This window comes from Ambystoma mexicanum, chromosome 3p, assembly GCF_040938575.1.
Source record: "Ambystoma mexicanum isolate Mex_15411 chromosome 3p, UKY_AmexF1_1, whole genome shotgun sequence".
NCBI lineage: Eukaryota > Metazoa > Chordata > Amphibia > Caudata > Ambystomatidae > Ambystoma > Ambystoma mexicanum.
In genome coordinates this window covers 590,067,484-590,080,440 of record NC_090925.1, presented here as the reverse complement: position 1 = coordinate 590,080,440, position 12,957 = coordinate 590,067,484, and the positions used below count along the sequence as shown (strand labels likewise).

The window sequence follows — 12,957 nt, the reverse complement described above, 5'->3', positions numbered from 1 at the left end:
AGAATTATGTCCATACAGATGAGCTTCTCATTGAAATCCTCCTGGATTGAAGAATGCGCGCAAAAAGTTCACCCACGAACGAATACACGCGGAAAAAAAGGACACGCGCTAGAAACCACACGCGCGACAATAATCTCACGCGGTTCTTAGATTAACGCGTCAGAAAACACACGCGCTCTTTAGTTCACACGCGACTAAAAGTTTTCTCGCATAGAAGCACAAGCGCCATAGAAAACACGCGCACATAAAAACGCACGCGATTCTCAGATCCACGTGCTACTGAATACCCGCGCTGGAAAAACACACGCGCACTTGAATACGCACGCGATTCTCAGATCCACGCGCTACTGAATACCCGCGCTGGAAAAACACACGCGCACTTGAATACGCACGCGATTCTCAGATCCACGCGCTACAGAACACCCGCGCTGGAAAAACACACGCGCACTTGAATACGCACGCGAATCTTAGATCCTCGCGCTACGTAACTCCTGCGCTGGAGAAAAACACACGCGCACTTGAAGTCGCACGCGACAGACAGATTCTCACGCTACTGTGCTAGGAAACACACGCGCACTTGAAGTCGAACGCGACCAACAGATTCTCTCGCTATCACGCTGGAAAACACACGCGAACTTTAAAAGTTCAATAGTACTCGTACAAAAAATAACTTTTCTCAAATGTTTTCAAGGAAAATGTCATTGGGGAAGAACAGAGTTACTGTACAAATAAAGTCACTTATCTCCTGAGCGAATTCATAAAGATCTTCTGAGTCTCCTGTCTTCAAAAACGAATTCCTGTCAACTGATGTCTTCTCCCAGAACCCCCAAGAAAGTAGCCGCTCAACTGCTAACACCTGAAGGATAAAATCCACCAGGCCCAAGTCTAAAGCAGGAGCAGCCACAAAACACGTCCTCTCAGATGGGGTTTTGATGATGAAAGGCACAGAGTGACAGTTTAGAATGTTCATTGTTGTTCTGCATTGTCTTCCAACCAATCAGAGCTGACACTGTGAGACTCCATTTTGCTTTGGGTCAGAACCAGGATTCTGAGTCAGCAAGTTAAGGCCTAACCAACTATAATAGAAAACTTCCCACCCACACAAGGCCAATCTGAAAAGGATAATTAAAGTGAAATAAGGAGAAGGAAACTTAAATGAGGAAAAAGATAGCCTGAATAGGGGAAGGAAACCTGACACCGACAAGCATAGGGGTCCGCTTGCCGAGCTTGAAAACAAACTCTTTGACCTCGCATTTTGTCATGCCAATGGTGCTAGTGGACCCAAAACAGCCTCAGCTGTTGCATGCTATAAAAGCATACATCGACAGTGGAGCTATTGGAAATTACATAGACCGTGAATTGGCTTCCAGGAATAAGCTCCCTCTCCGCCCGAAAGTAACCCAAGATGTCCTTACTACAGTAGATGGAACCGAAATTGCCTCAGGGCCTGTAACGCATTCCACTGTTGAAATGACACTGGTGGGTCAGGATAAACATCGGGAAGCAATCGTGTTTGATGTGATCAAGGCCCCACAATTTCAAGTAATTCTTGGAATTCCTTGGTTACAAACACATAATCCCAGAATCGACTGGCGAGCAAAGAAGATACGTTTTCCTGATTGTGAACCAACTTGTTAACCAAGAAATCCAGTTATGGGTCTAGCCTCAGCAACTTCCACCCCTGTACAGCTACCGTCTGAATACCAAGAATTCCAAGACGTTTTTCAGAAGGAACAGGCTAACACGTTACCTCCCCATCGGTCTTACGATTGCCAAATCGATCTGGTACCCAATGCTCAACTACCTTGTAGTAGGATTTATGCTCTTACGGAACCTGAGAACCTACATTTGCGTCAGTATTTAGATCAGTACCTAGCCAATGGTTTTATTCGCCCGTCCAAGTCTCCTGTCTCCTCAGCTCTGTTCTTCGTGCCGAAAAAAGAGGGCGACCTTAGAACATGTATAGACTATCGCGCCCTAAATCAAATAACGATTAAGAATCGTTATCCTCTGCCCCTGATCTTATCGACCAGGTGAAAGACGCTTGTGTGTACACCAAGTTAGATCTCCGAGGAGCTTATCACCTGGTGCGTATAAAAGAAGGCGACGAGTGGAAGACTGCAGTCCGCACCAAATTTGGGCTCTTCGAATATCAGGTGATGCCCTTCGGTTTGTGCAACACACCTGCCGCCTTTCAGTACTTTATGAATGATGTTCTTCAGGAACTTATCGACGTCTGTGTCATTGTTTATATTGACAACATCCTGGTGTACTCCTCTTCAGAATCCGATCACAGAAAACATGTTAGGGCAGTTCTTGAGAAATTGCGCCAGCACAGACTATTTGCAAAGCTCGAAAAATGCATTTTTTCATACCACAGAAGTGGAGTTTCTCGGATTTATCCTGACACCTCAAGGAGTCCCAATGCACTCGCGAAAGGTGGACGCCATCCTCAAATGGCCATCTCCTAGCTCGGTGAAGGGAGTTCAGAGCATGCTCGGCTTCGCCAATTTCTATCGAAGATTCATCCCGGAATTTTCCCGAACAGTCCAACCCATCACAGCTCTCCTAAAGAAAAACAAACGCTTTGAATGGACTCTTGAGGCCGAACAAGCCTTTCAGGACCTGAAAACCAAATTCACCTCTGCACCTATATTGAAGCACCCGCACCCAGATCTCCCTTACATTGTGGAAACCGACGCATCCAGTTCGGCCATGGGAGCTGTCCTGTCGCAAAGAGACCCAGAAACTAACCAACTATACCCTGTGGCTTTTTGGTCCAGGAAATGTTCTCCTCCTGAAATCAACTACGCAATTACCGACAAAGAGTTACTGGCTATTAAATCTGCTTTCAAGGCTTGGCGTCACTAGCTTCTCGGGGCAAGACACACCATCACCGTAATTACGGACCACAGAAATTTACAGTATTTAAAGACGGCCAAGGCTCAATCTTCACGACAACTCCGATGGGCTCTATTCTTTGCGGAATTTGATTTCGTAATTACCTATCGCCCTGGCTGCAAGAATGGTAAAGCGGGCGCCTTATCCCGGATTGGCATGGAAGAACCCAATTCGAGTTTAGAACCTGTGCCAATCATACCAGAACAAAGAATCTTAGGCCTAACTTCATTGCAAACTATTGAGGACATCCAAACGCAAGTAAAACAACTTCTAGACTCTTCAGCCTTACTGGAATGGAGTCAAAAGGGTCCAGATTACACCGTTAAGGATGACTTACCCTACTTCCAGGAGCGGTTGTTTCTGCCTAGTAAAGAATTGCAAGAACTTGTTATTGCCCATCATCATGAATCATTAATGGAAGGACACCCTGGTATCGCTAAAACGGAGGAAAAAATCAAACGCCACTTCTGGTGGCCTTCTTGGAGAAAAGACATAAAGTCTTTTGTTTTGTCTTGCGGAATTTGCGCCCAAAACAAGGGTCAAAAGAAAAGGCCAGCCGGCCTACTTCAACCCTTGGATATTCCACCGGCACCATGGCACACCTTGTCAATGGACTTTATAACTGACCTGCCTCCTTGTGCTGGTTACAACACTATCCTCGTAATTGTGGATCTATTCTCCAAAATGGCCCACTTTATCCCTTTAAAAGGTTTGCCTTCAGCTTCCACCTTGGCCAAGGAATTTCTGGAGAATATAGTTCGCATACATGGTTTCCCTTCCATATTAGTCTCGGATCGTGGAAGTCAATTTATCTCCCATTTTTGGAAGAAGTGTTGCCAACTAGCACAAATAGATGTGCGGCTATCCACCAGCCACCACCCCCAGACCGACGGACAAACCGAGAGAACCAATCAGACTCTCGAGCAATATCTTCGGTGCATGTTACACCAATCCGAGTTAAATTGGAAAGACATCCTTTGGATCGCAGAATTTGCATACAACAATTCAGTGCATTCTGGAACCGGACAAACTCCTTTTTATACTTTGTATGGTCACCATCCTCGGACCTCTGATCTAGATCCACCTCTGACCCTAGAAATGCCCGCAGTAAATCATCTACATTCCACAATAACCCAAGCCTTCAAAGAAGCTGCAACTCATTTACAGCAAGCCAAGAAAAAGTATAAAGAAAACGCTGATTTGCACCGAAGTAAAACTCCTCCTTACCAAGTAGGAGATCAGGTATGGCTAGCAACGAAACATTTACCCCTCAAGGGCCCGCAAACTTTCAATCCCAGATTCATAGGACCTTATCCCATCAAGGCTATAATCAATCCCGTGGCCTTTAAACTGGATTTACCGTCTAACATGAGTATTCATCCAGTTTTTCATGCATCACTTTTGAAGCCAGTACAACCAGGGACCCGACTGTCCAAGCCTCCAGACCCAGTTCAAATTGAAGGGGAATTAGAATTCAAAGTTAAAGACATTTTAGACTCCAAGGTGTTAAAGTCCAAACTCTTCTATCTTGTTGACTGGAAGGGATATGGACCTCAGGAGAGATCGTGGGAGCCTAGTAACCATGTTCACGCACCTCAATTAATACAAAGGTTCCACCGGAGATTTCCGAACAAGCCAAAACCCCCGGAGGGAACAACCTTGGGAGGGGCCTTGAGGGGGGGTACTGTCATGATGCCTACCTCCAAGGAGCCAGGTCTGACCCTGCAACCCCAGAGGAAGGCATCATTTCCCCCAGGGAAGTGCCAGCAGGCCCATGCTGGGGCCCTTTGGACACAGTCCTGGCGCCTTAGGCGCCAGGCTCATGTTGGACCCCTGTCCTGGCGCCTTAGGCGCCAGGCTTTTAAAGCTAGACATGTGTTCAAGTGTTTTAAGGTGCACTTACCTGATACAGACCATGCTGCTACATCCAGACCCTCTTGAGGCCTGAATGGAACTACTTTACCCGTGGACCTACTTTCCCCTGGGTGTGGTCGGGGAAGGATACATACCTGATCGGTGGAAGGATACATACCTGGAACTTCTTCCAAAGCTATTTAAACCACGCCCGATCAGCAACTCATGCTTCGCGTTGTTCTGCTCCTCGCAGCTGGACGCTCACCGTGTCAGCTCCTGCATCTGGACTTCAGCCACGACTGTCAGCATCCTGGGTCACCTGCTAAGAGAGAATTGGAGAGAAAGAAGACCTTACCTGCTAAAGCTGCATCACGGAGACTTCACACTGACGATCCTGAAAGGGAAGACATCATTTTAAAAGCATTTCGCTTCGATCGCTGCAGCGCTGCATTTCACTCACCTTTCCTAGGCACTTCCATCTTCAGCAGCGATCATCCGGATCCGCAGCCACTTCCCAGAGCCTAGAGAGAAAAAGACAAGAACACAAGGTGAGAGAAGGAAGGGAATAGGAAAAGCTCAGTTTCTTTCTAAGACTTACCTGTTGGGCCATTCCCATTTCATTTCGGGTCCTGCCGCTTCCTGGCATTCCGGACCCCGGCCCCTATGGGGAAAAAAGACAAAGACATTGAATGAGTGAATGCAAAGACATTACCCGAACGCTCATCCAGAATTTACCTGTCCTTTACTGGAACTGCACGTTTCACTTCGGGTCGGCGCCATATCTCCGGCATTCCGAACCCCGGCCCCTAAGGGGAAAAAAGACATAAGCGATTAGCGCTTGCTGCAATAAGACAATGAACATTATTATAAGGCTTGAACTTTTGAACTTGCTACAGAACTCTTACAGCGCCTTACCTGAATAGTCAAGCTTATTTGAACTCCCATCAAACCTCAATCCAGTGAAGTAACTGGGTTTCAACGCGCCCCTGCATCAGAAGCAGGATGGAGAACTCATCCTTCCAGACCCTAAGGTGAGACTTCACGGGGAATCGAGGAAGGGTATCGTGGAGGGCTGGAAGGGAGTGGGAGGCTTGAGCATTATTCCGTGAGTAGGTAATACTCCCTTTTCACGCACAGGGGAATATTCCTGCGAGCCAGTGAGTCCATCTTCAGAGTCCTGCGCTTCACCATAGAAGAAGCATCAGCACTCGAAGCCAGACCTGCGCCTCCGTGGGAATCAGGTGAGCGTGACACTTACGTGCAAATTAGTATGTTACACTAGCCTAACCTCAGGAGTTTATTTCCACTCTAGAGACCCTAATCTAATCCTTGGTTTCCAGTTTAGGATTACTTTAAATACACATAGACGTATACCTATGTGAATACAGTAAGCGCTTATGATTTAACATACCCCGGTCCTTATATTCTGTGACACTACCTTCTTGTTAGTACACGCATCCATATCAACTTCATCTCTGTTTACAACTTTTGGCAGCAGCAAGTGCGATTTGGATGGACTTAATCTGAATGAGCCAACAATAGGTAAACACTTTTGAAGTGCTTGAGTACACAAAAGAACGTGTTGATGGGGAACAACCCCTTTGGTGTTTGCAATAGATTATATCTATCCATAGATGTCAAAGAGATACGGTTGACAAAATTAAATCAGATAGGATTCTACAGTTCTTGAATAGAGATCAGACTGTGGGGCCAATGGTTCTAATTGTGAAATTTACAATAAGACTGTCCATAAAGAGATTGGGGCATGCCATGTGTTGAAACATCACATGTTGAGAAATTAGATGTTAGCGGTGAGTAATGATGCCACGATGAGATATATCCCTCTGCCAAAAGTTGTAAATAGAGATGAAGTTGATATGGATGCAATGCATGATTTGTTTTGTTTAGAGTGATAAAACCATGTTATTAAGACCAAATGTTTGTTTGTTTTTTTAGAAATACTGGAACTATGACTGTTAATACGTGACAACCAGAGAGAATACAACTAAGACTAAGTGCCCTGAAGACAGCACCAGCAGGATATTTAATGTTGATTGACTCATTTATATATTTTTGTAATTAGGATCGATGCTGGTTCTAGAAACACATGTATATAGTGTTGGCACAGTCTCTTGCCCGTACAAATTAGGAGGGGTAATAATAACATCAGTGGTGGTCAATATAAACACTTAATAGGGAGGTACAGAAAAGGTTTTGAAATGCTTACCTTGACCTCAGGTAGGCAATACACACACATATGGAAATGAGTTTCAGATTGTGTTTGGTCCATTGTTTGGAGTCTTTTTAAAAGGAAGATATTGTTCAGTGTAAATGTATTGTTTGATGATAATTAAAATATGTATATTTTTGCTAATTACATGTTTTTTGCCCCTTTTTTGGTTAGGGGGTGATCATGACAATATGTATGTGCATCTGTAATTACTCGCTCTGAGCAGAAGGGAAAGGAAGCTGGTTTGTGGGACCTCATAGGTTTTTGTATTTCCCCGTCCTCACCCACACAGCCCCTAAAAAGAGGACTTTTGGAGCTCTAGATAGCGTGTGTTGCCATATCAAGCTGAAGGCAAACTGGTCTGAAAGAGGCCTATGTGTCATTGTACCTTTTCACTGATTGTTCTCAGCCAGTGGTATACACCATGTGGATTTGGTCCTCCAAATAATGTCATCTCTCCAAACATTAAAAAATTATAATCCAGGTTCTTATTATAACATGAAGTATCCAAGTGTGGGCATTATCATACCATAATTGTCTCCCATTTGAGTTAGCATCCCAAACTGCAAGCTATGAGCATGACACGAGGATGAAGAGCAATTATCCCGTTATAATGCCCTCATTTGAGGTCCTTGATACTATTACAACATGCTTTTCGATGAGGAGGATGGGGTTCACCCTAAAGAGACCTCTATTACTAAACAATTATATGAAGAGAATGTTTTATATTATGGAAATCTTGTGTGATTATTTATGATTTTATGGGATTATGTTTTATTCTTTTGTCTGATAATGTATCATTTTAGAAGATTGCGATTATGGAATTCCTATGATGTTTAATAATTGCAAAGGGTTTAATTTGAAACCATAACACATAAAATAAATTAATAAGATTAATAATAAATAAACCTCTATTGCCATATAAATCAGCGGGAAATCACAACCTATCCCCAGCCATCAACGTCTGCAAACATTTCCTGATGGTACAATTGAACAAACACGCCTTTCCTCGCCAGATTTTGTGGGACCTCAATATTATGTTTAAGCTTCAAGTAAAAAGGCAACAGTGAAAACAGCAAGACACAATCATTCTCCCTTGCTGACATTGTACCAGTCAGATGTAAATTGAGGGCCTGTTTGACGGCTCCCAGGGTTGTTATTTTATCTTATCGGAAAAAGTAACCAGACGTTAGATTGTGTTGCGCAATCATAACATGTCGGGACACTGTGGGGCCGTGGGTTGGGAGGAGCCGCTGTCAAGCAGGAGAAATAAGATGATCATTTGTCATATATTCATCAGGGACAAGGGAATGCGATCTTGGATTCCTAGCTATCCACTGCATTCTCTGAATCCCTATTGGCTAAGAGAGCTAACATTATAGTTTTTCTTCTAATGATTGTTCATTCTCATATCTGTTTCAAAACCTTTCTGTTTTTCGCTTCTAGGAAACGGGGCATTCCTTTACCTGCCAACAGCCTTGAAAGTCTTGTGGAACTTGTTTGCTACGAAGAACCGCTCTCGCTCACTGAGTTCCTCGCTAAGTTCAGTATTTACATGCCTGCAATTGCGTAAGTACATCGAACCATGTGCCTTTATTCCTCTTTTCATTGGTGGCAGGTAGCACGCCAGTCAAGATCTGAGGAGAGCAGCTCCGCTCCTATCTTGGCTACTGTTTGTCATCTTCAATGGCTTCCGTTTGCATGCACAGATCTTACCCGCGAGTTGTGCAACCAAGAGATGTCACAAAATGTGCATTGTGTGCTGCTGCACTGTGCTGCAATGGCACACCACTATGCTCTTTTGTGGAGAGTTATTCCAGCCTCATACAGCCAGAGCCTGCCTCCTCTTTCTTTTCTAGCACCCATTTGACATCAGCACCAGGCCAAGCCCAATCGGTGTAAGACTGCAGAGTGGTCGGTGCAAAAGGTTTAAATGGATCTGACCCTCTGGCGATTCCTATGGGCAGCCTCTCAGTCAATTTTCAGTTTGCTTTGCCATTCCAGAAGGGGTAAAAACATTAGGTTTGGTTGTGGGTGTACACAAAAAGAGGCACTCCAGCCTGAACTGATTGGTCAAATCCCTTCGGCACCAAACCCAAAGCAACCCCAGACATGTTTCACCCTTTTTGGGCATTGTCAGTGAGGCGTAGTTCAATAACAAACTACAAACTGACAAAATATGTAGCAGTGCTTTCTTTAAAATGGTGTATGTCACCATAAGCACACTTTATATTTGGTGTAATGCTGCTGCCAAATGACCAGCTATGCATAGTGGAACTTTTATTTGCCATTAACTACAAACTAAGTTTGTTGAAAGTGAATGTCAAATAAAACTTTCAAACATCCGCATACTCACTGCCAAGGTCGAGTGCCATGCAAATGGCACTCACTTGTCATAAAATGTCCTCACCTATACGAGTGAACTAGTAGATTTTGCAAGCTCTGTGGCCTTGGTGAATAGGGTGTATCTCAACATCCAGGCATGGATGGCTACTCATGGTCTATGCCTGAATGATGACAAAATGGAGCTTATCATTCTGGGTACCCACACTAACTTGAAAAAACTAGGACAGGATTACTTATCTGTCATCATTGATGGCAATCTTATTAAGGTGGCCAAGGACGTTAAAACCCTCGGCTTCTACCTCAACTCCACACTCTCCCTAGCTAAACAAGTAAACACCATTGCCTATGCCACAGCTTACACATGTAAGCTGTTTAGAACTTCTCTCGGATGACAACTGCATCACCCTGGCAAGAGCCTTGATCCTATCTAGGCTACACTATTGCAATGCACTATACATTGGTGCCAACAAATCTATCATCCAAAAGATCCAAATCCTTCAAAATAATACCCTAAGAGTGGCTCTTGGCGTGCCTAAAAGATCACATATCTCCGCGATAAGGCGCCAAAACAATTGGCTTCCTACCCTTAACAAGATTCAACTGAAAACAGGCTCCCTGACACATAAAGCACTGAATAATACTACCCCCAGTTATCTCATGAACAGATTTCAAAGAAGAACCTCCACTAGATCTTCAAGACTCATCAACACCAACTGCATCACCATCCCTAGATTCAAGCTCTCTAAAGTTGGTGGAAACAGCTTCCACGGAAAAGCTGCCCAATTATGGATCTCCTTACCACACCACATTAGAGAAGATCAATCCTATCCAAAGTTCAGACTTAGCTACATCAACTGGCTCAAATTGAACGACATCTAATTGTCCACATTTACGTATCCTTCTGTCTGGACTAAACCCCAGTACCACTGCACTCCTCCTGTATATTTGCTAGTACCTACGTACTCTATTTGTATATACTTTGCCTCTGTATCTTGGCTAAACTGTAATGATCTATATATGTATTTTCCATTGTGTGCTTTCTCCGGTGCTCCACTTCTGCATTACCATGCCTTTACTGTACTACCAATTATGTAACCTGTCAATCAAGCTTCGCATTATCTGTAATTGCTGCGCCCTGATATCCCTGCGTCTGGTGCGCATTATAAATGAATAAACTAAACTAAACTAAACTAGATAGCAATTTATGGAAAGTGACCTTTCTACGGGTACAGAGTTCCAGAATGTGTACCCTTCATAAACAGGCCTGAAGTCTTTGACTCTGCATGCCTGGGAAAAGGGGAGGGTATCGGTGACTGGAGGGCAGAGGATCACAACAATTATCATGGAGGTGTTTTTCTTGATGTAGCATTTGCATACTAATTTTTCAAAACTATGAGAGGGTGTCAACCTGTGATATCATTAGTCACACTAGGTAAGTGGGGGCTACTCCTCCTCTTTATTAGTTCTATTTGAGACAATTATTGTATTGCCAGATGGTATTATGTAGTCACTGAGTCAATGGAGTCAATTAATATTTGGTAATTATCATTGAACTATGTTTCTGTGGTTCCTAGTAAGTCCATATTAAACTCTTCTATGAATTGAGAGACGTTTGCATTTTTGATAGCTGATCTACTGTTAAATGTCCCTATTTTTAGAGATGTGATTTTTTATTTATTGGGTGGGAGAAAGATTCTCGCTTTTTGAGGTTTAGACTAATGGCTGCAGTAGAGTCTTGTATGCTAGGTAAGGCCACTCTGGAATTGAGGGGTCCTGAGCTGTAATATATTCACAATAGGACCGCAATACAATTTTGCTCTCTGCATCATTAGGTTGCTGAAATCCCATTGGTGTGTACAAGCTTCATGAATCAAACTTTGGGAATTATCCCAGCGATATCATTGGTAGGAATCTCAGGGAGTGCCTTTGGTACATTATGTGTTTTCTCACTAGTCTGGCCTGGACACAGATATGAGTGGCTTCGGGGCTCTGGTTTTCATTATTTATTGCATTGTGGCAACTGAGCGTGACTTATATAGACACAATAATACGCTTTTTTGGGGTTAGTGGTGTCTATAGGGAGCACGAGGGATGACAGTCATGTGAAACCTGCTCATAAGGGTGAGTTAGACTGGCACTGACCCGGCTATTATTCCGGACGCGGTTGATGGTCACAATATTGTGGGTTTATGATATGGCCATCATATTAATGCCACCTTTTTTTCTTTGTGTATGTTTCCCTCCTCGACTGTCTTTTGTTCATGCCTGTCCTGTGATGATACAAACATTGGCAAAAACTGGAAATATGATGTATTGTTATCACACTATTTCAATAATTGTTTTCCTTGCCAAAAACAAACATGTATTATTGTCATATGCTGACATATGCACATTGGGTTCTTAATTGCATGCATTGCTTTTCTTTTTGTTTCTTTACTCCCATCTGATTTAGTTCTGTACAATGGTCTGTGCGTTGGTGTCTATTTGGGGTTTTCATTATTGTTTCTCCTGTTTTAAATGTATACAGCCTAGAGAAAGACCCGGTGGATCGAAACACCTGTTGGCTTTGTGTTTCAAGAACATTGTACATGGGCACAGTACCAACAAATACATTTTGCAAGTCAGCGCAGTGTGACTGTGTCTTTCTAATTTCATGATGGTCTGAGTTCAGTTGGGCACTGGGGCTCAATTTCTCGTGGCCCCCCTCTGCAGACGTATGGCCTCTTGTATAATAGTTGTGAATGTATAGGTCACAGTATACAAGCGCAGAAGGTTCTGAATCTAAGTGCCCCTCGCTCCTTTACTATACAGATCATGCTGGCCATAGACAAAGTTTTGGAACCCAGTGGGTGTATCTCTAGCTCAGAATCCAAAATTCATGACTGCTTGAGGGCTCACCAAATGCCTATACTAATGCTGCCTTGCTAATATCACTATCATATCGGATCCATACATATTGCAGTCTAGGAGTGCGTAGGGGGAGCGGTTACTGGAATTTTGTAGAGGATGCTACTTTATGGGCCAAGGGTCGCGAAGCAATACATGCCATGGAAGTTAGTTCTACGAGTAGGCGTGGTCAGTAGCCGACTAGTAAACAAAAGCTCTCGGATGAAGAATCTGTGTAGCGATGGAAGAAAAATCCATTCATCCGCTGAAAAGATAGTCATTTAGCATCTGTAGGCAAGAACCAGTATCACTGGGCGCCCTACTGGACCAAAAAAGCTACATTTTATTTTAGGAAGGACAGAAGGGCGCAATATGCTCTGGAAGCTAAAGAAGTGGCAGTATAGTCACTAGAGTCCCACAGCTGATCACTAAGCACATAATTCCCCCAAGGATTTGGGTGGTTATTAGAGAGACGAAAGACATAGCACCATGAATGTCTGAAGTAGTGTGAGGCTTTACTACCCACAAAGACCTGGAGATTGACATGCCTCTTGGTAAAAAAAAAAAAAGAAGTAATTTTTTAGCCCATTGGTGTGCACCTCAAGCTAAAGCAGGGGTCTGCAACCTTTGGCTCGCCAGATGTTTTGGACTATAGCTCCCATTGGCTCTAACTAGCATAATCAAAGGCAAGGAACCATGGGAGCCATAGTCCAAAATATTTGGAGACCCAAAGTTTGCAG

The 12,957-nt window shown here is 43.7% G+C and overlaps 1 protein-coding gene across 1 annotated transcript in view; it reads left to right on the top strand.

The window, feature by feature from the left end:
* LOC138580641 (adenosine deaminase-like) overlaps positions 1-12,957 on the top strand; it is a 540,146-nt gene that overhangs the window by 284,948 nt on the left and 242,241 nt on the right. The window contains exon 3 of the mRNA XM_069651342.1: positions 8,432-8,554. Within this exon, the coding sequence (XP_069507443.1) occupies positions 8,432-8,554 (123 nt within the window). The remainder of the gene's footprint in view (positions 1-8,431; positions 8,555-12,957) is intronic.